The sequence below is a fragment of the Helicoverpa armigera genome, chromosome 8 (assembly GCF_030705265.1).
Source record: "Helicoverpa armigera isolate CAAS_96S chromosome 8, ASM3070526v1, whole genome shotgun sequence".
NCBI lineage: Eukaryota > Metazoa > Arthropoda > Insecta > Lepidoptera > Noctuidae > Helicoverpa > Helicoverpa armigera.
The window spans coordinates 1,949,782-1,976,714 of NC_087127.1; the positions used below are offsets into that span (position 1 = coordinate 1,949,782).

General features: G+C 36.6%; 1 protein-coding gene and 3 long non-coding RNA genes across 5 annotated transcripts in view; all 4 read left to right on the forward strand.

The window, feature by feature from the left end:
- Positions 1 to 23,956, forward strand: part of LOC110383342 (uncharacterized) — a 105,805-nt gene extending 81,849 nt beyond the window's left edge. For both annotated transcript variants that reach the window (XM_021344123.3, XM_049837971.2), the window contains 5 exons: positions 18,534 to 18,775; positions 21,659 to 21,753; positions 21,934 to 22,152; positions 22,501 to 22,592; positions 23,793 to 23,956. In XM_021344123.3, the coding sequence (XP_021199798.3) occupies positions 18,534 to 18,775; positions 21,659 to 21,753; positions 21,934 to 22,152; positions 22,501 to 22,592; positions 23,793 to 23,918 (774 nt within the window). In that variant the 3' untranslated portion in view covers positions 23,919 to 23,956. The remainder of the gene's footprint in view (positions 1 to 18,533; positions 18,776 to 21,658; positions 21,754 to 21,933; positions 22,153 to 22,500; positions 22,593 to 23,792) is intronic.
- Positions 560 to 1,354, forward strand: LOC110383359 (uncharacterized). Its single transcript, XR_007510685.2, has 2 exons — positions 560 to 918; positions 1,303 to 1,354. It is a non-coding gene; the product is annotated as an uncharacterized LOC110383359 (long non-coding RNA).
- LOC110383367 (uncharacterized) lies at positions 3,509 to 5,620 on the forward strand. Its single transcript, XR_002430065.3, has 2 exons — positions 3,509 to 3,735; positions 4,852 to 5,620. It is a non-coding gene; the product is annotated as an uncharacterized LOC110383367 (long non-coding RNA).
- On the forward strand, positions 5,780 to 9,695 carry LOC135117263 (uncharacterized). Its single transcript, XR_010276753.1, has 2 exons — positions 5,780 to 6,769; positions 7,681 to 9,695. It is a non-coding gene; the product is annotated as an uncharacterized LOC135117263 (long non-coding RNA).
- Positions 23,957 to 26,933: the final 2,977 nt, after the last annotated feature.

Sequence of the window (26,933 nt, forward strand, 5' to 3'; positions counted from 1 at the left end):
CGCAGCGTCTGTTTTATATGTACTACATGGCCTCGTTTTGGATCGAAGCGACGGCAGCATCTCCAATCTCTCTCGGATATCCACCGATTTCATAAAGTTGCTGCGCGTGCGGTCGGCATTTTGCTTCCAATAGGTAACTTTGCACCGGTAGCATTGGGTAGGTATACTGATGGAATAGAAATTTAAGTTCGTATAAATGTTATTATGATACATCAATTAGTATCTCCATGCAAGAGTAACAAACAAACCTAAAATATAACATGACAACAATGCGTTATTAAAATAAGTTTAGAAAATGCGCTAATACCTAAGTTTCTGATAAGGTTTGTCATGATTGTTGCCACTGTGTGTTTAATTGAATGGATTAATTAATATTTTTATTGAATTAATTTCCCTGTCTTCTCGAAAAAGTTAAATAAATAAACGAGGCTGACTCATTGCCTAGTATGCTTACAGCATGTCATGTATCATTACAATGAAATCAGAATTGTTTGCACTGTGAAGTACATTATAATTACAAAGTACCTATGTATGGGTATACGCTTGACAAAACGACGTGCCTAAAGTTAGCTATATGACTATGCACTTAAAATGTTATTAATAACACTGTTTACTGCGCCGCAAATTGTCTTACATAACATTACACGACCTAGTATATAAATATATGGAGTAGCTGCAATAAGTAATTTCCTCTTAGCCGTCGACCACACACGTATTCATTATGAAGCTACTGCTAACTATATTTGTTTTCGTATCAATATTTGCCACAATATGGTCGGCAAAAGTACCGCGAGTGAAACAATTGGTAGATCAAAAGCCACATTTGAGGTTCAAAAGGCAGTGGTTTGTTGGAAAAATGAAATGTCGGTGCCCAGAAAACATGCTTTTTCTAAGAACGCAGTGCATAACTTGTGAACAGTAAGTACACCATTATTGTATTTTCGATTTTAATAGAAATGTTTGTTCCGATTATTTATTCAGTATGCTACTTTTTTCGCCCACATAAGTAAAGTTGGTCTTGGATTTTCAGTCATGTCTTGTCTCACGTACTTGTTTTCCTATTATATAATTTTGTCCTTCATACATTGCAAAATTAATAAATATTCACGGACAAAATAACGACTTTGTCTTAACAGGCCTTCTTTGGCTGCAAAAAGTTTAAACAATACAATTTTGTCCAATCTATGAATGGAATCCGTAACCTCATACTGAAAATAGTAATTGACTATTTCTATTTTACTTTCCCATACTACTTACATGTTTGTTCATAAGATTACATAGCCTTTTTTTGTATGTTTTCAGATACAAAAAGGCTACAGAGGCAGACTCGTGCCCGATTTGCGAATAAAAACATTATGACGAAGAAGGAAAATACTATTTTTGCGTTATGACAAATGCTAATTAATTATTTATTTGCACATACAGGAATTTATTTATACCGGTTTAAATAAAATAAGCCCAAAAAAATTAAAAGTTTGTAGTGTGCTCTCAGTCATCATGTTTAAGAAAAGTTATGTAATAAAAATGAAACCCATTATTTTAATAAATCATACTTTTGAGTTTTTTTTCGTTTATCATATTATGGTTATTCAAGCTATTACAGGAACTATTTATTAAAACCTGTTTAGCCTTTAACAGTAGCTGATGCATACAGGAGCCATTACGCAAATACCTGTATAACTTAAATAGCAATGAATGACCGATTGGAGGATAAGTATCTATGGAAACTTTTCTCAAGGATTTGGCGATAAATTAGAAAAGAAAAACAAGAATAATAATTCTTATAATGTGATTTTACTATCTTGGAGTCTTATCCCGTACAGCACAGATTACTAAATATATAGTTCCGTGCAAGTATTAGTGTTATATATCTTTACATTATAACATAAATAACTATATTTTTAAGCGTTCTACATTATGACGACTACAAATGGGTAACACTAGACTAGAGTAAGTAACACACGTCGTATCAAGACGATGGGCTATCAGACTTTCTGGCGCCTGACCCTTAACATTCAGGGATGATTTTTAATCAACTTTGTGCATATCTTTCGGTTAGATTGAAAGCCGACCCTAACATAGCGAACCTCAAGTCAATAAGTAATTGAATATATTGTACTGACTGTGCATACCTCCATAGACACGGTTTTACCGTAGATTTTTGTATCGGAAAAGTGTGTGTGATTAAGACGCCAGAAGCTAGTCTGTAGTATATTCAACTCTATTATTTTTATTAGTATTACTTAACCTTTTAAGATTGTTATTTATTCATTCATAAAAATCAATATTAATCTATAATAGGGAAATATTAAAACTAGGTATCAAAATATTCATCCGCATCGCTGTCAGCTGGGATCGTGCCCAAAAGGCTGGCTGCATTGCCACGCTGGATGGCAATGCATATCCTTTGACCGAAGTATAGGCCAGCCCTTTGGTCACGAGTGGACTCCACTAATCGCTTACTAATTTCTCGAAATAGTCTGTGGGCACTTGGGCCCCATGGTCCCAGGGTTTCAACCCCAAACGGCTCAAAAATGCAATTGCCGGTGAGGTTTACATATTTGTGCCGCTTGAGGTTTTCCGCGGCCGCAGCAGCTGCACCGACACAGCTCGCCGTACTGGGAAGGTGGGAAGGTGCAAGGGTGTCGACGCAGGTTGCGTCCCACACCAAAGACCTTCCCATCTTCCAAGGCATTATAGACATCCCGTCTGGTCTCTTGCCATCGTCGCGTGCCAAGCCTCTGGGTTCTAAAATGGCTGGCACTCCGGCGGTGACAAGAGCACGACGGATAATGTCATTTATGCTGGCGTGTCGTGCCATGCGACCAGCACTTTTGCTGCAGGAAAGACCATGGTGCCCAAGGCGGTCCACAGATTCACCACACTGGCAGCGATGCGGAGCCGCAGTGGGAGCGCCGAGGCGTAGGCATGTAGCGAGCCGGATGTAGTGTCACCCAGCATGGTCCCAACGCTGGGTGACGGCAGTGCGTGAAGCCATAGCCCTGACTCCCACTCTCCCACAGCCAGTAGGCGGGCACGCTCAGCAGTATTGACAGATGTTTCAATTAGTTTATTTCTCGTCAATCTGCAGAGCGGCTCGTCCCACTGTCTCTGGGAAGCCGGGTTTTCAGGGAAGGCTGTGTTTGGGCAAGCCACTTTCCAGGCGTTCATGCCATCAGTCAGACACGGCACCTCAGAATCGACCAGTGAAGGGGCTAAAATTTTTCTGGTCAACTCCTTAGTGCCGCAGACCGAGGATAGGAACGCCGGTAGACTTAAACTGGAAATTTTGCGGACACCGAGGCCACCGAATCTGATCGGAAGGGTGGCTTGAAGCCACGCTCGGTCGTCCAAGGCCAAATTAATTACTTAACCTATGTATTCCGACGAGTATGAAGTTAGTATGTGACTGCGCGGGAATACCATTTTTTACTGCACAGCTAATTAGCTAACTTCACGCTCCACGACCGGTATATAAAGTCATGGAATTATTAAAATGAACTATTTTCCTCTCAGACATTGAGACAGACACGTTTTCATCATGAAGTTATTTTTATTAGTATTTTTTATGGCGTTGGTATCAGCCACAGTGTGGACGGCAAGTTTGCCAACAGTGAAACAATTGATAGACAATAATTCACACTCGAGGGTCAAAAGGCAAGCCTTTATGAACCCGAGTTGTTTGTGCCCAAAAAATCATGTATTCCTGATACAGAAGTGCGTAACTTGTGAAGAGTAAGTACATAATAAATTTTCAACATCAGCTTTTTTATTGTGTTACCGCAGTGTGAATTTCCACCTAGAGAGGAGCGTTGAAAAAAGTCGTAGTGGCCTAGTGGGTTAAGAACCAACCTCTCAAGTAGTAGGGTGGATTCCAGGTCAGGCAAGTATGTACCAATGCAACTTTTCTAAGTTTGTTTGTACTTTCTAAGTATATCTTAGATACCAATGACTGTGTTTCGGAGGTGAGATAGGCAGTCGCAGTCAAATTATTGCTCAGCCGCATCCCGTTAGACTGAAAGCCGACCCCAATATAGTTGGGACAAGGCTCGGCAGATGATGAGTGGAGGAATGAGCGTTAATCATCATAAAGCGTGCTCGTCTGCTCAATCCTTGTTCTGTTGTTTCTTCAAGGCCTTATTCCTTCATTCACCTTTTCTCAGTCATTGGTGTCTTTGGTCTTAAAATGTATATATAACTTTGTAAAGTTGCGATGGTGCTTGCATAGCCTAGAACAATGTCACAAACATAGCATAGCTACATAGCATTTTTGATGGGTATGCCAGTACCTAGATGGCTATACAAATCGTATGAGTTCTATGATGTGCATATAAATGTCCACTGACAGATACATTTGTTGCCACTGTTTTGCCTCATAACAAGACTTTTTTTACATAAATCCTGTAGTTATGTTACATTGTTAGGCAGATACACGCTTTTCTGATAAATAATTCAGACATCTGATCTTTTCCTTATTGCAAGATATTGCATTTATGTGCATCTATTATTAAGACTCATAACACTGATACTGGCAAATTGTACTAACGGAGATCTCATCTTACAATGTTTTTAATAAAAACCCGTTATCTTGTACATTTAATTTTGCATTTATACTTTAGTTTAAAAGATTTAGGTAAAGAAGGAAGATTTTATATTAACTGACTTCATAAAAATATGGTTTAGGTACGTTTGTGTGATCTATTTTTAAAGGACTCTTAATAAACAAAAAGGTTTCACTATTTTGCCCAACCTGGGAATCGAATCTGCAATCTTACGCTCATCATAATCATAATCACCCACTACTCACTAGATTGAATGTTTAATATAGCATTATTTTTCTTTGTTTTTCAGATATAAAAATTCAACAGACGCAGACGAGTGCCCATATTGTCAAAAATAGACCTCTTCTCAAAATGGACCCTGAATTTTATTTTATTGAACTGGAGTCAAGTTAGTAGGAGAATGAAGAATCATAATCGCTGAAATTATATCTATTTTTATATAAAAAATAAAGTTTCATCAGGTTAATTGTAAGATTTTCCTCACAAATTCTGTTTTTGCACACGGAAGAAGAAAAAAAATAGAAATATTGTGTCGAAATTATTACCTTGAGTAGAGCTGTTATTTTTACAAACATATGTATACACACAATACACATTGCACCTTGCATCACCACGGAAGAGGGTGTTGGTGAAGGAATTCTGTGGCTGTCCTGAGCGCTATTACCACCAAGATGCACGTGTGTCAAAGGAAGCTAAACGGCGCTTTCACACTGGCCGATTTTCCGCTCGATATTTAAATGACATTGTCGCTTAGTTAGTTGAATATTTGAAAAATCGGCGAATGTAAAAAAGCTGTAGAACCGAGCGACAGATTTTTGCCCTTGGACTGTGCTGGGCTAGAAATCCACCAGGGTGAAAGCACTGAAAACTACTCGACCCTTGAGTGAGGTCGGCTGGTGTACCTACGTGCCAAAGGTGCATAGGAGTTAATGTTAATGAGAAACGCATATGCATTTATTGCAGCGGTGCTCGGGCCGTATATGAATCATATAATTTTAAAGTAAATGAGGAAAATTGTTAATTAATTCATGAAATAAAGTCGTAAACTTTACAATTAATGGTGTTTGTTTATTAGTTAAATGTTTTCCTTATCTCTTAATACCTATCTATAACAATTAAAGAACTGAACAAGTAATTCAACTGAGTTTTCCTTGTAATGACATCGAAAAAGATATCCTCTAATTGAAAAAAAAAAATGATAAACTTAAGGTATTAGCTTGGAGGTATTGGAATTACTTTGCCGTTGGAAATCCGTTTTAATTCCGTGAAATGAAGCGTGAGAGCGGGAAACGGATTATATGGCTCAGAAAGTCTGTCATGTTCATAAATCCTCTTAATTGACTCAGAATTTTAATAACAAGTTCATTTTCGGAATATATCTTTAATATTTATAAGAAGAATTTTGGAATTCAGTTATATGTTTTTAATTTGTGTAAAAGTCATTTTTTATTTTAAAGTTAGCTGAAAACTTTTGGCAAGTTAGCTAATTGATACTTGAACTTTTAGTCAGCCGGTAATTTATTTGGGCTCACAAATCACTATGAGAATGAATTAGTACTCACACGAATTATCAGGTATTTGGTCGGCTTCAGACCGACTAAAAAAATCATGATGATTGAATTCATGATTTTCTTTAAAAAAACATCCTTCCGTCGGCTCTGCAGTGTGAGGTACTCTTAGTTTAACTAAAGAGCAAGCGAAAAACAACTAGGTATGACGATTTTTTTCATTCCGCCACTGAAGAAAATAGGTCTGCATTTTCATTATATGACATAGTTTTGTTTCATTGTTTCACATATGAACCTTATCTATGAGGATAATAATCCTTAGTGCCTACAAGTCACACATATTGTCATAAGACTTTACAAATAGATATTTTGTTTTGACTCATTTATTTATTAGTCACATGAATAAGCAGATATAGGCCTCAATAAGTATATAACAGCTCTTGCGAGCTTGTGGTTTTACATACCGTTTAGTGCCGTGGACGAGTGAGAACGTGTCAACATGAATTTCTCTAACATTTATAATATTGTGTTGGTGGTTAGTGCGTTCTTGGTCACATTTTGTTCGGCGCACCCAGTCAACAATCAATTAGAAGTCACCGGTCATACAAGAGTCAAGCGACAAATGGCTATACACCCTGGATCTAACATTTGCGCGAGTGATTCGTACTACTGCTACGGAATGTGTCTTACTTTCGAAGGGTGAGTATATATCATGTATATAGAATATTTATTTCATCATCTGCATACCAACATTCTTTGTAAGCATATTCTACGAGCATAATAAACTCTTTTGCAAAAAACGGGCAATAAAAAAATGGTTTTAAGGACTTTATATTTGTTGTAAAAGGTTTTTATAAACGATAAACGGCCTATCATTTACTGAAAGATTTTGAAAATCCGGCCAGTAGGTACTTACTGAGGTTCGCATGTTCAATCAAAAAACTTCGTTATATAAATAAGTATAGCTCTGCCTTTGTAGGTACAATCTGTTCTATTTGTCTTCTTCTCTGTATTCTGTGTGTGTACATAAATTGTTAAATAAATAAATATAGATAAATGCGATTATTGTGTTCGTCTGCAACCACGTCTAGATTTATAAATCATATTTTAATAAATTACAGTGCCCCAAAAGCGCTAAATAATAAAAAAAATGCAAAATACTTTCAAAATTGATGTGTCATAATCGAGTATGTCTTCGACGTATACTTTTGTTTCGGGTACTATAAAACTCTGAAGCGCCCTTCCCCTTGACATAAAAAAGGCATCCAATAAGTATTCCTTTAAGCGCAAAGTCCGCCTTCATTATTCAAAGTTCTGGATTTTATTATTAATCAGTATTTTTTATTCTTTGTTAGTTTAGTTAATTTTTTGCTTACTCAAATTCATACCGCTCAAGTTATTAATACAGTATGTCATCATCAGTCGCAAAGCTTTTTTTTAATCGCTCGTTTTATTCCCCTTATTTAAACTCTCTTCTTCCTAATTGAGTAGTCGTCACTCTCATAGATTTTGTATTTTATTCTTATGGTGTATATATATACAATATATATATATAGGATATATTTATTATATATCTGACTTATATATTGAGTATTTTTGCATTGTTTCAGGGTAAAAAAGTTCTTAGATGGCGAATGCGAACGAAGATACCAAATAGTAGAATCATGTTCATGTATGTATGTCGGTGCTTTGGCTTAGACAGGTGATTTAATTACATTAAGTTTTGACAGTGTAATATATGTATCTTCCTAACATACTAATAATCAATTGAAAGTATTTTCAGAGATATAATATATTTTATGACATTATCTCTTGCATTGGAAAATATATATATGCAAGCATCATATCGATATGAAAAGAATATATTGTTAATTTTGTATATAATTTAATCATCTACAATTTTGGTGTGTCTGACATTTTTGTCAAAATTACAAAATATCCAAAACCTTGGCTTGGCTTGGCTTCGAATATCTTCGGAAGCTCGCTCTGGATTGATGAGGTCTTTTGATATTTTATGTATAATGCTGAGCCCAAGGTCCCCACCAATATTCAACTCAGTGCAAATTTTAGTTATTTTAATTGTCTACATTCATTTTGCTAGTAATTATGTAACCTAATTTATAAAAAAAGTGGACTGCACTACTAACTAAGTATAATATACTTAGTTAATAAAAATATGTTAGTTCCGTTCCATTTAATGTATGTTTTTTATATATTAATATGAGATAATGTAATTATTATCCGAAATAAAATATGTATCTTTTGTCATTTGTTTTATTAGCTTTAGCGTAAACTTGTCTTCCAGAACTAATTATAATGTTTATAAGGATCATTGTTGGTCAAATAGAAAGCAGAAGTCAGAAAGTCTGACAACCAGTCTTACCGAGGTAAGTATTAGATGGTTCAGATGACTGGGTTAAAGAGGCATGTAAAACAGTTCATGTAAAACACAGGCACTAAGTTGCATTCAGTGAGAATGGAATTCAACCCCGACATAGTTGGGAAAAAACTAGGTAGCTGATGATCTTTGCGAGTGCATAAAAGCAAATGTCTGGTACTGGGAACAGGGGTATACATACTATTATTTGCAGATCCTCGTCAATTTATAAACTTTATTTGCAACATTCTAAGTAACATCGATATTTCACCGTTTTAATGTCAATTGTAATTGAATCTTTTCAATAGTTCCCTGTGTTCAAAGTATGTTTGGCGTCTTTCTATAAATAAAGTAGTTAATTGATTATGTAATTTTTAAGTGTTAAATTGCTCATGAATTAACAATGACCAATTGGCATCTTTAAACTTATTGGTGAAATATAGGTGTATTTAGAAGAAAATGATATCGTCTTCACTGGTTTGTTAAATTCCGGGTTTGACCTTGAAACTTTATAATTTATTTGTGTAATTTCATTTTGATCAAGTCAAGAATAAAGTCCTTGGTTCAAGTTAAAACAACACCTACCTCTATATAAAATATTATGTAACATTACCTACCTATGTTTTTAAAGGTCATTCATATTAGATTCATCATTAGATATATATACATAAAAAAGTCTTAGTGGCTCAGTGGGGAAAGGATCAACCACTGAAGTACGAGTGCGTGGGTTCGATTCCAGGCAAGTACCGATGCAACTTTTCTAAGATTGTATGTACTTACTAAGTAATATCTTAAACATCAATGTTTGTGTTTCGGTGGGCTTGTTAAACTGTAGATCCCGGCTGTCAATGAACATCCTTGGCAGTCTTAATGGGTAGACTTTAGGGGAAGCCAGTAATTTTTACACCAGCCTAAACAAGGGGTATTGGGTTACCTTGGTAACTGGGTTGAGGTGGACAGATAGGCACGCCCCTTGTCAAGCACTGGTACTCCGCCGCATCCGGTTAGACTGGAAGGCGACCCCAACATAGTTGTGAAAAAGCTCGGGAGATTATGATCATTAGGTATACGTATAAGTACGAAGCAGCAATATATTTTAATGATCATAGATATTTATTTCCGAAGGCAATTATAAATTTATATTGAATTTCTATAAATAGCACATAGCGATTTTATAATTACTTCTTAGAAACAAGCTCGCAGAAACTGCATTTTGCATAATGTCAATAAAACTTGATTTTCAACAATTTTGGTTATTTCCTTTATATAATTGATTCAAATAAAATAAAAAACAGAAATATAACGAAGTATAGGAGCTAAGCTTTATTGTAGTCAACCCATTAATGAAAATGTCATGGAAATGAAATGTCAATGTTAAAATGCACCCATAGTTAAGGACCTTGCTCTCGTCAGATAGCTATATATAGTGTTAGCTGCCAGTGGTTACAAAGAGGGCAGCAGAGACGAGCGACCATAGACACCTCGCCATTCAGCCGTGCATCTATGCTTGGAAGATTCTTTTTTCGAACGTCATTGTGACAAGACATGTTATAGTTTGACAGAATAGGATTTTGCCGCGTTCTTGACTAATCTTAGTTGATTTTCATATTTAAACTATTTCTTGTAATTTCCTCGTTAAACAAACCTGCTTCTGGTTTTTAAGATCAGAAGTGGGATAGTCTCACTCCCACTATAAAGTTTTTGATTTCAGTTTAGATTCATTGGCACTTTTACTAAGTACGACGCGGTGTAAGGATATCCGCCATTACCGAAGTTTTTGCCGTTCTATTTTATTTTGTAATGGATTGCAGTGCGTTGCATAGATTGGTGGATTCAAGATGCTATGCAGGCGGCTCGAGAATTGCTCGAGCTTAGTACACTGATGCTGCTCTCGTGTGTTTTGGGTGGAATGACTTTCTGCCTATGTATTGCTGTGGTATCCGTGAACAACATGCCTTGCTCCTACTATGCTCCAGATGTTATGGGAAGAATTCTGTAATGTACCTACCTGTATGTGAATGGTGAGATCAATCCGATTTTATTTAGCCTTTATGTAATACATGTCTTGTAATCCATCTTGGTGGTTTATTGGTTAAAGACATACTGAATGTGTATGAGAACTTGAGTTAGATAACTAACAGGCTTACTGTGTAAATGAGCCCAATAATATTTATTTCTAATCTTTCTGCTCATGAGAGTTTCAACAAGTACCTACACAGAAATATAAGTTTACTGCTTTTGTGATATAAATGCACACTGATTTGATATTGACTTACTCAAATTGTTTTCATTGAAATGGAATAGTTAAAATTGTGCAACAGGCTCTAGATTTTTGGTGCCATTTTACAATTTACAAATTGAAAGTCTGTTTTCAGACCTTAGTTTTTATTTTCTTTTACTGATTATGTAATTCGGTTGCATTAATTTTTGATGTTAACTAATGTTCAAATCTGTAACATGACAATGCTTGAGAGTCTGTCAATTGAACTTTTGGTTACCTTAGCCAGATGCTTGCTGACTACAGGTATTGAGGATAAGCCTAAGCTGTGTGAGGTGATGGTGTAAGCGCTCCAGGTGCTGTGTCGTTTGACATAGTAAGAGTGCTGTGACACTTCATGCTCCCCGGGTGCTGTGCTGCTGCACAAGCTTTGGATGCTGTACGGAGTGCTGACGGCCAGTATCTCATTTGGCATACTCCGGTAGTGAAAGCCAGTGGATAGCAGACCTGGCATATCATGCTTTGAGGTCAGGTGATCTGTTCTATTGTTTTGATTACACATCTGAAGTAATTATGCTCTTAGCTGTATTTAGAGGAAAAATGTGTAATAATGTACCAACCATTGGTATTGTCATATGAGTATTCTGTGTAGCAAAAGCTGAAGTGAAGTTAACTACACGTAACTTATAAAACTGTAATGGTAGTTGTGTTTTCAGCGTTGCTGATACATGTTTAGTAATAATGATATTTCTGAGACATAGTTTCTAAGTCTTGCCTTGAATTTATTTCTTTGAGAGCGAAAAGCTTTCCAGATTTTGATGGTCAGAAGTGGCCGAACGAAATGTATGTCGTAAGTGCTTGTTCGCAGACTTATACACGAGAATGTGTAACGGCCGTGTCGTGGCCCAAGCGCTTCTGTGCTGGTGCTGCTGATTGCAGCACGAGCGCTGCTCTGCCGGTGCTCCTGGTCGCGGCACAAGCGTTGCTATGCCGGTGCTGCTCGTCGCGGCACGAGCGCTGCTGTGCTGGTGCTCCTGCTGGCTTATGCCTTCAGAATAGTCTGAGCCTCTGGCTTATGGCTTCTGTATGGTCTGAGCCCATGGCTTATGGCTTCCGAATAGTCTGAGCCTCTGGCTTATGGCTTCCGTATAGTCTGAGCCTCTGGCTTATGGCTTCCGTATAGTCTGAGCCTCTGGCTTATGGCTTCCGTATAGTCTGAGCCTCTGGCTTATGGCTTCCGTATAGTCTGAGCCTCTGGCTTATGGCTTCCGTATAGTCTGAGCCCCTGGCTTATGGCTTCTGTATAGTCTGAACAACTGGCTTGACTATGACTTGCCTTGACCATGACTTCCGTATATTTTGAGCCCCTGGCTTGACTATGACTTTCGTATAGTTCGAGTATTTGTTCTTGATAACATATTTCTTGCGCTTGAGTGCACGCTTGCACCCACGGTTTAACTAATAAGTAAAAGTAATCGTATTTCTTCTTACAACTAATATGTTTCAGCTTTACACTCCAAACCAGGTTAATAATTTACATGATTTCTTTGTATGTTGTGTGTTTATATGTGTACAACTAATATGTTTCAGCCTTACACTCGACACACTTACACTGGGTGGTATACCAGTGTTCTGTTATTAATTTTGTATCTGTTAATTGATTTAAAGTTGACGTTATTTATTTGCGAGTCACTGGGTGGTATACCAGTGTTCTGTTATTCATTTTGTACTTGTTATTTGATTTAAAGTTGATGTTACTTATTTTTCTTTCTTTAAATGGATTAGTACTTTGTTTGAGGTTTGTAAGTCCTCGAATAGTTCTTATCCTGAAAGTGTCATGTCCTCAGAAAACCGATGATGACCACGATAACCAATCGAGATTTAAATATGACGAAATTGAGCCAGCTCCAACTCGCTTATTGCATGTGCAGGTGTTCCGAGACTCAACCAGGCTCACCCAGATCCTGCCGAGGACGTCAGGGTGTCAGGAGAGGCCGTGTTAGCTGCCAGTGGTTACAAAGAGGGCAGCAGAGACGAGCGACCATAGACACCTCGCCATTCAGCCGTGCATCTATGCTTGGAAGATTCTTTTTTCGAACGTCATTGTGACAAGACATGTTATAGTTTGACAGAATAGGATTTTGCCGCGTTCTTGACTAATCTTAGTTGATTTTCATATTTAAACTATTTCTTGTAATTTCCTCGTTAAACAAACCTGCTTCTGGTTTTTAAGAATAGCTAATAACCGATCAGAAATTGGACCAGAACAAGTCAAAATGTTTGGTCAAAAATATATGGTGTTACAAAAGAAGAACAGATGTTTAACATGATATTTTGGTTTAAACATGTCTGTTTAAATCTTTGGTAATAACATCATAAGTAGTGCTTTAGTAAGAGGCATCACATACCAGAATTCAGAGTGGTAAACTTATTTGACTGTACTGTTTTTTAGTACGTTTTGGTTATAGAGAAGTCACTTACAGCACATTTCGGAGTTAGACTGGTATCCAACCCAGCTTCATTTGAATAAGGCTTGGGAGATGTTTACTTTACCTTCTGAATCTTTAACCTGCTTTGCGGCACAAATGTTGCCGGTTCTAGTGATTAAATCAAACAAGTTTATATCGTTATAAGGAGCAGGATACAAAGATCTTTATAAAGTTTTGTGCAGTTGGGCAGTAAGCAGGTATCAACATGAAGCTTTTTAAAATTCATATCGTAGTGGTTATCGCATTACTGGTCATGTTGTGTTTGATGCAACTGGCTGATGGAAGGCATCTGATCAACCAGTAATTGACGACGATTGTCATTCGACCAAAGTGTGACTGCCCTGAGGGAAAAGTACTGTATTTGGAAGAGTGTATTCCTTGTGAAAAGTGAGTACCTACCTATTATTGTATAATTATGTATACGACACAGTGGAGGGTGACGATCATTTGCGGATATTAAGGCATTGTTTTACCTCATTTTGTCATTTGCATCTTTTTCTAGTTCTTATGTCTGTATCTACGTATTATTACGTGATTTGAATAATTATTCATTATCGTTTCTTTAACTCAGTAACAAATGAGACCTGTAAACCATCTTAATTCCTTGTTATAACTTTGGTGTAATTTCATATTTACGTTTTAGTGATTGCTTATTATTTAAGACTAGCTTCCGCCAGTGGCTTCGCGCCCGCGTGGTGTGTCGATAAAAAGTAGCCTATGTGTTAATCCAGGATATCACCTATCTATATACCGCATTTCAAACAAATCAGTACAGCCGTTTTTGCGTGAAAGAATAACAAACATACATCCATACATTTTCACAAACATTGACATTTATAATATTATATACAACATGTAACTTAATTAACGCACATCCTGAAATTAGTTTGTTCACAATCGTTTACTGAATCGATTTATATCATTATTAATATAGGTAATTTTTTATCCCAAAAATAATTAAAACTACGAAAATTATTGTCATATTAACCCTGTACAATCAAAACAAATTCAAATAGACCGTAACTCAAAGTAATAAGACTTCGTGTATTGTCGGCTTTTTCCGTAGTTTGGTTATGTTGTGTCGAGTCGAGCGGCGCGCGGCGCTATATTTGCGTGCGTAGTAGTATGACCAAAAAGTTCTCCAAAAATTGGTATAACTAATTTAGTAAATAACAATGCATATACATGTTAAATTAAAATTTCAGTGTATGTATTATGATTATAACATAATATTCTAATTAGGGTGTTTGAGGGTGTGCGTTAATTACGTTACATGTTGTATATTATATATAAGAAATATTAGTAGGATAGTAGGATTAAAGTCTGTCTAGCATTGGGGTATTATTGCTATACATACATACATGAACAAAAAAAAACTATTAAGCGGTGGTACTGTTCAACAAAGAATCTAAGGACTTTATCTATTATAGTTTTATTTAGATATGAAGAAATCAAAGAAGAAAAATGACCAGTTTGCTAGTAAATTAGACAAACAAGTGTTAAATCAAGAGAACTGATACTTCATCCTCGTTATTATCTCATTCACTGTCCAGATTTCTGACAAAGATTGTCAAATGATGGCTGGGACCGACGAATTAAACGTGCCTTCCGAAATACGGAATCCAGACTTGACGATTGACTTAAATACGATACGGCGATGACGTATATTCGATTTCTGTCCCAAATAAGTATGACAGTATCAGTGTTTTATTGTACACATTTTTATTAAAATCATGTAAGGAACAATATATTAGGAACTTACACAGTGTATATGGAGTACCTAATCATACATTTTGTAATCCAATAAATGAACTCTATAATATCTATAATAATACTCGTATTTATTTTTTCATTCATTCATTTATTCTTGCACATATTTATTACATTTTTAAATATTAAATCCTTACTAATATTATAAATCGGAAAGTGAGTTTGTTTGTTTGTTCCGCTTTCACGCCGTAACTACTGAACCGATTGCTTTGAAATTTTGCAGACGTAAAGTTAGAAGTCCGGATTAAATAATAGGGTACTTTTTATCCCTAAAAAAAATAGATATTCCCGAGGGAAAACAAAAATATTGTTTGCTTGATGGATGGATTGTAGATGGCGCTGTGTGTCGTTTAAAAAATGATACGATAATGAATCCTCGAAAATGAGGAATTCCCGAGGGATGACGTACAATTTGTTTTATCGTCTTAACTGTTTTTTTTACATCTACTTATCCTGAAATAACTATAATTCAACGAATTACTAATTGGTATATGTATTAGTTAAGTTATTTAGTTCTTGAGGTATGCGATAGATGGCGCTGGGTGTTTTTAAAACGTGGTAACGATGTGTTTTTAAAATACGTAAGAAGTGGAATGATAGCTTTTTAAAACGTGGTGACGTTGTTTTTTTTAAGATACGTAAGAAGTGCAATGATATCTCGCGCTTTAACCTGTAGCTCATTGTTCAATTGCGAGCTTCCCGATAGCTCGATAGATGGCGTTGTGCTTTTCTGTATCGCGGTATTAAGGTTCGCCGCGAATTAGTCTTATTAAGGTGTTTTGAAATCAGTGGGGCCCAGTAGGGCCAGGGCCAGCCGGGGCTGCGGGTTGTTCGAAAGGGTTACCGCGGCCCTGGTATATAAAAGGCCTAGGACGGAACACGACAATTTTAGTCAGTAAGAGTCTGACACTCCCTCACCGCTGCTAACCCACAGCGGGAGGGGTCTTTTGATGATTTTCTTATAGTTGTGATTTATACCGCAATATAACCGAATTCCACGCGGGCGAAGCCGCGGGCGGAAAGCTAGTATAAAAATAAAAAACATTTAAAAATATAAAAAATAGGTTGCCACCGATATCGGGCACAGGGTCCAAGGTACCGGTGGTTAGGGTCCCAGAGACAGAAACCTCCTCACAATACGTGCCGTATCAAGGAGTACTGCCTTCTGAATCAGTCCCTTGATCCAGTCGCCCAACGAGAGCCTCCTGAGGTGTTCGTCGAGGCTCTTGGCTATTAAACCATTGGCCGTAACGACAATCGGCACAATAACAGCCGTGTCGACACTCCACATGGCGACAACCTCGTGCGCTAAGTCGAGATACTTTATTTGTTTCTCTTTCTCTGCTTTCACGAGGTTCGTATTTATTTATTTTTAAATACAAAAATTCATATATAAATGTAAATGTCTAAGGATAAGGGCACATTAAACACTTCTCGAAAAAAATACTTTTGAATGATTCTTAAAATTAATCAAACTTTAATATTTTTAAATAAAAATCTAAATTCTGTAACACACTATTTTTTGGAACAAAGAATTATATAATGTGTTATGAAATTGAATTGTATTTTTTGTGGAGAGAAATTATCAAAATTAAATTGCGTATTATTTCCAGCACTGATTGGCACATTTAATAAAAAACACAAAATTACTATTCATACCGTCAATACTTTTTTATGTAGGAAGATATATTATAATGTTCAAATAAGGTGAACTTGTACTATAGATAAAATTGCTTCTATTGTTTCATCGATCATTTGATGCATCTTCGTATCTAAAATTAAAAAAAAAACTAAAATAAGTATTTAATAAACAAAAGGACAACGTTCAATCAAGAGAGTATCTACTATTGATATTCATGATGGTTTTGTTTTTTTTTTCAAACGGGAACCTTTGTAAGGAGTGGCTATTTAACAGAGCTAAGTATTTAATGTGACTAACATCTGCCTCGACCGCAGAGAGATCAGGCGCAGGACATTTACGTGCTCTCCAAAACATGAGTGTGTCACCAACTTCCAGGCTCAGAGGTGGAAGTTCCTACAAAGCGATTTCGGCCCGGGAATCGAACCCGACACACAGTGCGATTAAATGGTCCGCCCATTAAAAAAAGATTAAAAAATCAAGCTGATGGGTACTTACGTTTCGTTGTCTACACATTGCACAGTGGAGCCAACTTGTGTAGCATTTGTGTTTATGGGACATATATTTTGTCCAGGGTTTATAAACCTCTTGTATCTTCTTAAACCACTTTTAGCAGAAGTTGACAAAGGAAACTCAACTCTATCGTGTCCCGAGTTGATCTGTTTTTCCAATGTTGCTACGCGGACCGGACTACGTTCAACGTCAACTCCTTTATTGTGGGAAGGAGCAATCAATAGTCGCGCCATGCTTAAACCGGCAACTGTACATAGCACTCCTAAAAGAAATTTAGTACGCATTTTTTAACAGCAGAAATTCTTAATTACACACACAACACACGACTGTCCACGATGCGGTAGCGAATGGTGCACTAAAGCATCCTAATACTATTGCTACTTTTATATGCGAGTCTTGAGACTGTTCAAAGAAGTTTTAGTTTAAGATTAGTCATCTGACTTGTAAGTGTCACTACAATAGGTATGGGGTTTCCCCATACTGACCGAAGTACATGTCAAAATGGATTGAGGAGCCACTTTTTGCATCTTAATGAAGTTTTGTACTTATCTAGTAGTAAGTTAAAAAGTATTGTAGGATCAATCTTGAAATTTGTAGTATGATAGTTCAAAAGTTATATGACCAAAAAGGTGGCTCCTCAATCTGAATATTTGGACTGAGGAGCCACGTAGTATACAGAAAGTATAGTATGTACATTTTTGAAAATTTTGTATGATACTTCTATCGGATTCTTTCTATCGAGTTTCTTAACTACCTACATAAGAAAGTAGGTAGTGGGTATAAATCATCAAATTACCATCAGCCTTAAACAGCACCCCCCATCGCTTACCAAAGGGACCCTTTTCAACCGTGGTTTTAAAGTAATTACTTTATACAGATTACAGGTACCTATTACATATTTAGAAGTCAAAGTCAAAGAGGAAACGAGTTCTATATTTATGTATATTCAAACCCTCTTATACCTAGAGCAAATAAAGTTATTTTGTGCATTCTGAAAATATCATCATTATCTGTTAGCTGAATATTTTGGAAGATGATCATGTTTGATTGATGGCTTCATTTATTATGGTATAGGTATTGGTAACATGTCGTGGAGTTCCTGAATGGAGAAAAAAAATGGAAACACAAAACCCTAGCTGTATTTTCTATGAGTCACAAACAATAGGTGCGTGGATCACGAACCGCAGAAACCGTGCCAGATGACCTTTAACTAAATTAAAATAAATACTAAATGGCGAATTCCCAAAATTATTCAAATCCAATATCTTAATTAGCAAAATAACGTCATAGAGCTTTTTAAAAATTCATTTGCCATGCCAAAAAATTGTTCGAGTCCGTCAGAAAAGTTGTCATTTTTTAAAGCCTGTGTTATTTCACCTTTAAATCACATTGGATGTTTCGGTTCACTAGAGTTACAACTGCAAACTGATTTTTTAAAGATGTTTTGTTCGTTTCAGACTTTCACACACTCAATCGAGCAGAGCACACAAAAGTTGGTAGCAGAGAAGCAGAAGAGTGATCTTCTGTTATCGAGAATGCTGCCTTTGCCCGTGCTGAGGAGACTGAGGGCACAGAGGGCCGTCCCAGCAGAAGCTTTTGACGCCGTCACCATATTCTTTAGCGACATCGTCGGGTTCACCAACATATCGGCCAGTAGCACCCCCATGGAGGTGATAAATATGCTCAATATGCTGTACAGGTTCGTGATCTGAACCACGTTCCTTCCATTTCATGAATGCTAGGCTACAGTTTATACTTTATGGCAAGGAGTCAGCTTAGTCCTGATTTGATGCAACAAACTAAGACGCTGTTGTAAATATTCGCCATCATGTCCTTCTTTACTTAAGCTAACAAAGTCTTTTCCAAGGTCATCTGGATAATACTGAGTCTGAGTCTCATCCGTCTTACCAAATATTTTTTGATTATTTTAATATTAATTATCTTGCCATTGAAATAGTCTTCTTCAGGGGATGGTACAATATGTCCGAAACTTCCTCCCTTACATTACAACCACCTAGCTTGCCCGAAAAAAAAGTCAAGACTATGGGTAATCGGAAACATTTTTAACAGACAAATATTAGGTAGACTCAAATTATCGAACAGCACCACAGAATAGGCATGATGACAGTAATCAAAAATCATTAAAATAATATATTTATTAAATTAAACTTGAAGCTTGGAATATAAAACGCGCATTGTTTTCTTTATTAATAATGTGATTAATATGTATTTTTATAAAATAAAATTACGAAATAAGGCAATCCGCCATGATATCTTGAACACCAATCAGAGCTCGTGACGTCATCTCTCAAAACAACTCGCGCGAAAGCGCGCGAACGTCACATTTCGTTATTGTGAACTTCCACTGCGATCTTTGTTTTTAATTAATTAATTGTTTATAACACGAGTTATGGAGCCCGGATTTATCAAGGCAAACAGCGCTTTTTTGCCTAGAATTGATATCATAATGCTGGGAGAACTTTTGGCATCAAATAAAGATTTTTGGTCAGCTGAATTTAGAAATGTTAAAACTTCCATGTAAGTATACTAGTTTGATTAAAAAAACTTCCATGTAAGTGTATTAGTTTAATTAAAAAAACTTCTATGCTAGAATCTAGAGAACTATGTAATAACTTACATCAAAGTGATCTTCATAAAATTAAAGTTGTACCCTGGGCAATATTGCTTTTGAATCTCGCCTTGCAAGTTTAAGCCACTTGTTTCGTATTTTTTTATTGTGAGGAACGTACACAAATAACTTATCAGGAGTTGTTTTGGATGTGTTCTCACACTGGGGGACCCCACAACACCTATGCACTTTCGAATTCATATTTAATAACACAAAAAACTTAATTATTGCACGAGCGTTGTTTACTTGCGTCTTGTAATTTCAGTCGTGACGTCACAAGTGACGACATGACACTGACAAGCGTTTTCGCGCCGGATTCACAGTGGACAGAGAAAAATGCAATTATTTGATAAAAAAAACTTCGCATTTTCTTAAAATTAATAATTTTTCATATAAAATAGACGTATACCTACATCATACAAAGGAATTTAAAAATTTGTCATCATGCCTATTAAAGTAGGTAGGTACCTACTGCTCAATGTGGGAATTTAGCGAACATATTGATTTCTGACACTTCCGCGAATATTAGACATGGCCTTTAAGGATGGCCGACACTAACATGTGACATCAATCGGTGCATAAAACTTAATAAATAAGAAATTGAATGTGTAATATTATAGGTACTTAGAGATAGTATAATAAGTACTACTTTAAAAACAAACTAAATATAAATAACTAAATATTAGATGAATATTATTTGAAAGGTGAACATTTTGAACTATTCTATCTATGGTCTATGCCATGGACCGTTACCGCCATAACCGCGATAAAATCCGCAAAAGTAATTACTACTATTATTGGCCTTTGTCCTCGTATTTGTATGCTTATTAGATATAGCTGTTTTCTTGCGGTTTCAGTACCTACAGTGGTAAAATATAATATATGTTTCACGGGATGAGTGTAGCTTTCCAACAGTTAAATAATTTTTCAAATCCATTCTGTATTTTCGGAGCCTTTAGTGTAAACAAAAAAAATGTTTCCTCACATTAAAGATTTGTATCTTTCTGTGGAATGCAAAATAAGTACCTATCCTTTAAATTCAAAACTCACTTTGGATTTTCATCTCATCGTTGCCTAATGCTAATTATTGCTAATCTGCAATGCAATAAATGTAAAAGCAAAGTACGTTCCTTCAGTCACTTTCCTGTTAAGTACCTACTAAAGAGTGTGCCAAGATTTAATGTCAGGATATATTTATGTAACTGACAAGCTGTTTCAGACTGGTTTTAGTGTAAAACTAGCTCGTCATAATCTAATCTCTTTTCTTAACCTACAGACAGACATGTGTTGCTGGGGAGTTTGTTGAGCCACTTCTTCTTCCCAGCAAAAACACATAGGAAGTGGTGAAGGGTGGGTGCTTTGGGGGTTGTCTTATGTATTTTTTTTCTGACGTTCGAAAAGTGCTGTTTTGCAGCCAAGTTTGAAAAAAAAAAAATCTCTTCTAGTCTAAACGGATGCAGCTGAGTAGGTACCAGTGTTTTACAAGGAGTGGCCGCCTATCTGACCACCTGAATCCAGTTATCCGGGCAACTCAATACCCCTCGTTAAGACTGGTTGTCAAACTTACGTGGCTTCTGAGCACTCGAAAAGTCTAAAATTGGGAAATTGTGAATGGCAACAAAAAATGTGATTTGTCTTCGCGGTTCAAATTGTAACAGGATATAGTTTGATATTCATATGTCATAGGTTATTCAAAGTCACTAGGTGTCATCACGTTGTTCCAAGAATGACGAAGTGTAAGGATAAAGTGCGCGCTCATGCAGATTATTACAAAAAAGGATCTCATTTTTATGCGTTAGTGAATGACATGCTTAGATAATAATATATTATGAGATCTAATTTTGAATGACGTATAAGTCTATATATTGGTAGATAAATAACATAATGATGATAGTGACAAATCCGTGAATCCTGACCTTAACATTGACCGTGACCATTCTTACGTTTATGCAGGTTATTTGATGAGAAGATCACACATTACGACGTGTATAAAGTGGAGACGATTGGAGACGCTTACATGGTCGTGTCGGGATTACCACAAAGAAATGGTAAGTGGCATATATCCTACTGTTCCCCGTAGTGTCACCCTATTTCAAGGGAAGTTAACGCATTCATATAGAATTTAGCCTCTAGGTACCTATCTCATTCTGTTGCCGGGAAAATCTAACTTTCTAGTCATGATTAGGTCAATTGGAAAGGAATTAAAAAGAGATCAAATATATTTGCAGGTAACCGTCACGCGTCAGAAATAGCCGATATGTCGCTGTCGCTCCTCCGCAGCCTGGAGGGCGCGCGCGTGCCGCACCGGCCCGGCGCGCCGCTCATGATCCGCGCGGGCGTCAACACGGGGCCCTGCGTGGCCGGCGTCGTGGGCACCACCATGCCGCGCTACTGCCTCTTCGGGGACACCATCAATACTGCCAGCAGAATGGAGAGTACTGGCGAAGGTAAGAATCCGCCGGGGTTGTTCGAAAGAGTTACCGCGTCCCTGGTACTTAAAAGGTCTACGAAGGAACACGATGGATTTTTAGTAAGTAAAAGTCTGACACTTGATGATTTTTGCCATCAACAAAAAAAGGTATGTAAGAAGAAGAGCCTCCTCTCACATTTGAAGAACATTTTGAGAAGGATTGAGCGTTAATCTCCACTCTTGCTAAATGCGGGTTGGTTATTATTTCAGACTGTATATAGTCCAAGTTACCTCGAGATGTTTTCCTTCACCTTTTAATCAAGAAAAAATATACATATTTTTTTAGGTTAAAAAAGCTTTCCTAAATAACGTTTTTTGTCAACAGCCATGAAAATCCACATTTCGTATACAACGAAAATAGCATTAGATGAAATCGGAAACTATGAGTTCGAGACGAGAGGTCCCGTCAATGTTGCGGTAAGTAAACTCAATGTCTTATTCTTTGATTCTACTTCTAATTGATAAAATGTAATGATTCTGCACCTACAAGCTGTTGATGCACATCCGTTTCAAATTCAAGGAGGTAATTATGATGATTCTCTAATGATTCTCGGCCCAAATAAAATATACAATGTGTAGGTAAACGCAAAGCATACGCAGCGGTCATTCATAAAAGATTACTTCTGAGTATACTTACTAGGTATTAAAATGCAAGAACAAAAAAGCAGCATATATCAGCTTTTTCCTGTATACCGTACTTTCAATTGATTATTTCACTTATCTTATGTCAACATTCTGAAATTTGACACGGATGCAAATCAATAGCTTGTATAAAGCAAAACCCTCATGCAAAGTCTATTTGGTCGATATAACCACCACCAATCCAATATAGCCAATCTTAAAAAGGCGACGATCCATACTTGGACGGAAAAATACATAACAAACTTGGATGAATAATAAACCATAGTTATTTTTATTCATTTAAGATATACTCAATTCGAGATATAGATCATCATAGAACTTATTATGACATTCTCAGCCAACTACCCGCTTCAAAAGGGCACTACGTAGATGGCTAATTGATAATCCTTTTTATTCAATATTTTTACAATATAAATTTCCAAAATATAAATAGGTACCTAACCTTTATCACTTGCATGTTTATGTGTGTGTATAAACTAATTTGCATGTCATTATATTGTGACTGAATACCGAACACACTGAAATTTTGTAACACCTTATGAACCTACTGTATTCATGTGCAAATAAATACTTTGACTTTGACTTTGACTTTGAAATGAATCTTTATCTTTCCATCTCTGGTGGGTCACAGTATATTCTCGGAATCTATGACACCATTTCAATTATGGTTTGTTCTTTATTGTGTGGAAATTCGGAAATTTCATAATGTAATTTAATACTGTTAAATATAGGTAACTTATGTCGATACTTAAGGTCTCACGGTTTTATCAGCATCCTTAGACACAAGGCATGGCATCAAATAAGAAATATCTCTCTACTTATATTTTTTATCTAAGCTAGTTTAAGCAGAAGCTGTTCAGAATATGACCTTTGGTATTTTGCTAAATATAACCCTGAGCCATTCACAATACATTATTTTTAAATAATGAATTATTCTTAAGATGATGATTTTAATTTCATTGTTTGCATTTCCAGGGCAAGGGTTGTATGGAGACGTTTTGGTTGGTGGGGAAAGTCGGGGGCTTTCGTAGCGAGAGCCCTCGGGGGCCCCAGCTACAGGACTATCACAATAATCTAATGGAGTTGCTCATTCGGTCCTAACTGTGTCAAACTTGAAATAAAATTTATTTCATGTTTTATCTTGTTGCTATTTTATTTTTATAAACAACGTTTCACACAAACTTATAACCAGTTTAATTAAATACCTATAGTTGACTTTCCGATTGGAGTATCACATTAATCGGTAACATAATATTAATAACATCTTAATTTAAATTCCACAAGAAATAAACAAACTGGATTTTATACCTAAGTTTTCTTTTGTGCTTAGCTCAATCTATACCATTGCAAAATGGAATGAAGGTGAGTTTTTACAGATGACGAGAGTATAATTTATAGTAAATTAATTCGTTGACAATTGTTAGAAAAAAAAAACTAGAATTCTTATGTCTACATAGCGCATGTGTCTACATAATTTTGTAAGTTATAAGTAGGAACATTCTTTTATCAAATACTGGTCACTAGTTACTGGTTATTTTAGCATATTTTCCTTACCTACGTTTTGACTAGAACCTAAACTTTTTAACCGTAAGGTTTTATTCATTATATTTTATTACTGGCCGGACAATTATTTAAATGTGTTCCAAGAAAAAGAATAGTATTAGGTTTTTTATATTGAAGTCGTCACTTCGCTCCCAATCAAAAATAAACCAAAGTTAAAGTTTTTCTATGTTTCAGTTATAAAATAGATACATACCTATGATATTCCGGTACCGAGCGTGCTGCGCGCTACAGTACCTACGTAGTGTAGGTACCTATGTGGCTGCCTCGTAGGATTAGCAGTCGCAAGCGCGGCTGCTGAGCACGAGGTCTCGGGTTCGATTCCCGGGACGGGCCGAAATCACTTTGTCACGAAACTTGCACAAAGTAGCCCGGAGCCTGGAAGTTGGTGATACACCCGTGCATCGAAGAGCACGTAAAGTCGGTCCTGTGCCTGATGAGAGATCCGGTCGTGTCAGATTTGCCGTCCCATCGGTTTATGAGAGTGAAGGAATAGGGGGTGCACCTGTGTCTGCGCAAATGCTTGTGCACTATAATATGTCTTACGCAGTTGACTAATCTCTTTACATGAGAACAACCACCGAAGCCGATAAATCTGCTAGGAGGACATCATATGGCTGCACAAACATCGACATGCAATCTCGAAGGAACATTTTGTCTTTGCTGTCTAGTGTCTGTTACAATCGAGCGGCTACCTACTGTGAAATTACAGATGTTTGAAAGATAAGAGGCCAAGTTCGCCACCAAGATAAACGTCAGTTCTCTTACAACAACCGTCACAAAAAAATGCACGCTGTTTTAAGCAAAACGGGCGTTTATGTTGTCAGTGGCAATGGGCCAAAATACCTACTTCTTTTCTTTGCCAGAAAGGATCTGCCGAATCATGCTGAGCGCCATTGTCTTAAAAAAAACTGTCAAACACCTCACGTTTTACACCGCTCGAATGTAATGATTGTTTAACTGTGAAGTTATATTTATCTCTTTCTGATTTTATCGCCTTGTCTCTTTCATTGAACATGACATCATTTCCACCCACATTCACTAAAACCAAACTAAAGCAATAACTGAGCCATTCTATTGTTCTCGTTCTTTTTATTATTCTATCTCATTCATTTTGAACATTACTTTATGTTTTAGAGGTTTAACCGTCAAATCCGTAGCGGACCCCAATCGGGGTCTGAACATCAATGTCACCGTAAGCTCGGTTTAGACCCCAATTGGGGTCTGCGAATCAGTCATACACTTTCCTAATTATTTACGCTCATATTTATTTTCTTTCCAATCAAACCACATTTGTGAGTACTAAATAAAATAACTAAATAAATTTAAATTATTTTTACGCATTCAAACCTTTCATATTTAGCATCCCGTTAGAAATATACCTTTTTAAAATCCAATCGTAATTACCGGGAATTCTGATCGAACTCGCCATGTTTGTTTACATTAGTTGTTTTTTTAAATTTGAAGACGCATAGACAAGATGGCGACGGTGATAGAAGTTTTGCATCGAATGATCCGATTCGTTAAAATAAAGAATCGATTTAATAATTTTATATTATAATATTACTAAATTGCACTTTTGTATAGGTACTTACCATAATCTGAAAATAAATTAGGAAAAGTAAAATGACTTAATTTATTTTGAAAAAATGCTAGAAAATCAGTGGTAGAAAATACGTTGTAGCCGGAATAAAAAATCTTCGGTTTTAGGGTTTCTGAAGACGGCAAATGAAGACTTATTTATTTCTTCGGGTGTTTTATGTGCAGGATTCCTGTAGACCTGCCAAACTTAATGGCGATTCGTTACTTCCAACTTTTAACTGAGCGGCAAAGCTATTTGACGAGAGCCGTAGTTAGGTGTAGTTATCGCAAAATTTTATGACGATTTCATTGTTTGAAAGGGCAAATAGTTCGCTGTTCATCGAAAGCTGGTCCAAGATGGAAAGATGGCCGCCGCCGACTTATTTTAACCGACTTCCCAAAAGCGGAGGTTCTCAATTCGACCGTTTTTTGTATGTTTGTTACGCGATTACTCAGCCATTTATTTATCGATTTTAATGATTCTTTTTTTGTTTGATAGCGTATACTTCCGAGGTGGTCCCGTTATCATCAGGTCAGGATCTGATGATGGAACCTTGAGAAATCGAGGGCGACTTTCGAAAGTTGCAGAAATACATAGGTTGAAATCTTATCACTCAGGTGTTTGCCTGGTAGCACTATTCAACAGTGAAGGTTTTGAGCTGAACTGATGATGGAGACCAGTGAAGTTCGAGGGAACTCGACAACTGAATATTTAAACTTTCTCGTGTTTGTGCTTATATTATTCGTATTTACGAGGCCTCTGCAACAGTGAAGGAGATGGAGACGAGAGAAGTTCGGTTGTCGAGATCCCTCGACCTTCTCTGGTCTCCATCATCAGGTCAGCTCCAAACCTTTACTGTTTCATAGTGTTATCAGACATACATCTGAGTGTCAAGTTATAACCTTATCTATGCTTACAATTTTCGAGAGTTGCCCTCGATTTCTCAAGGTTTCCATCATCAGATCCTGGACCTA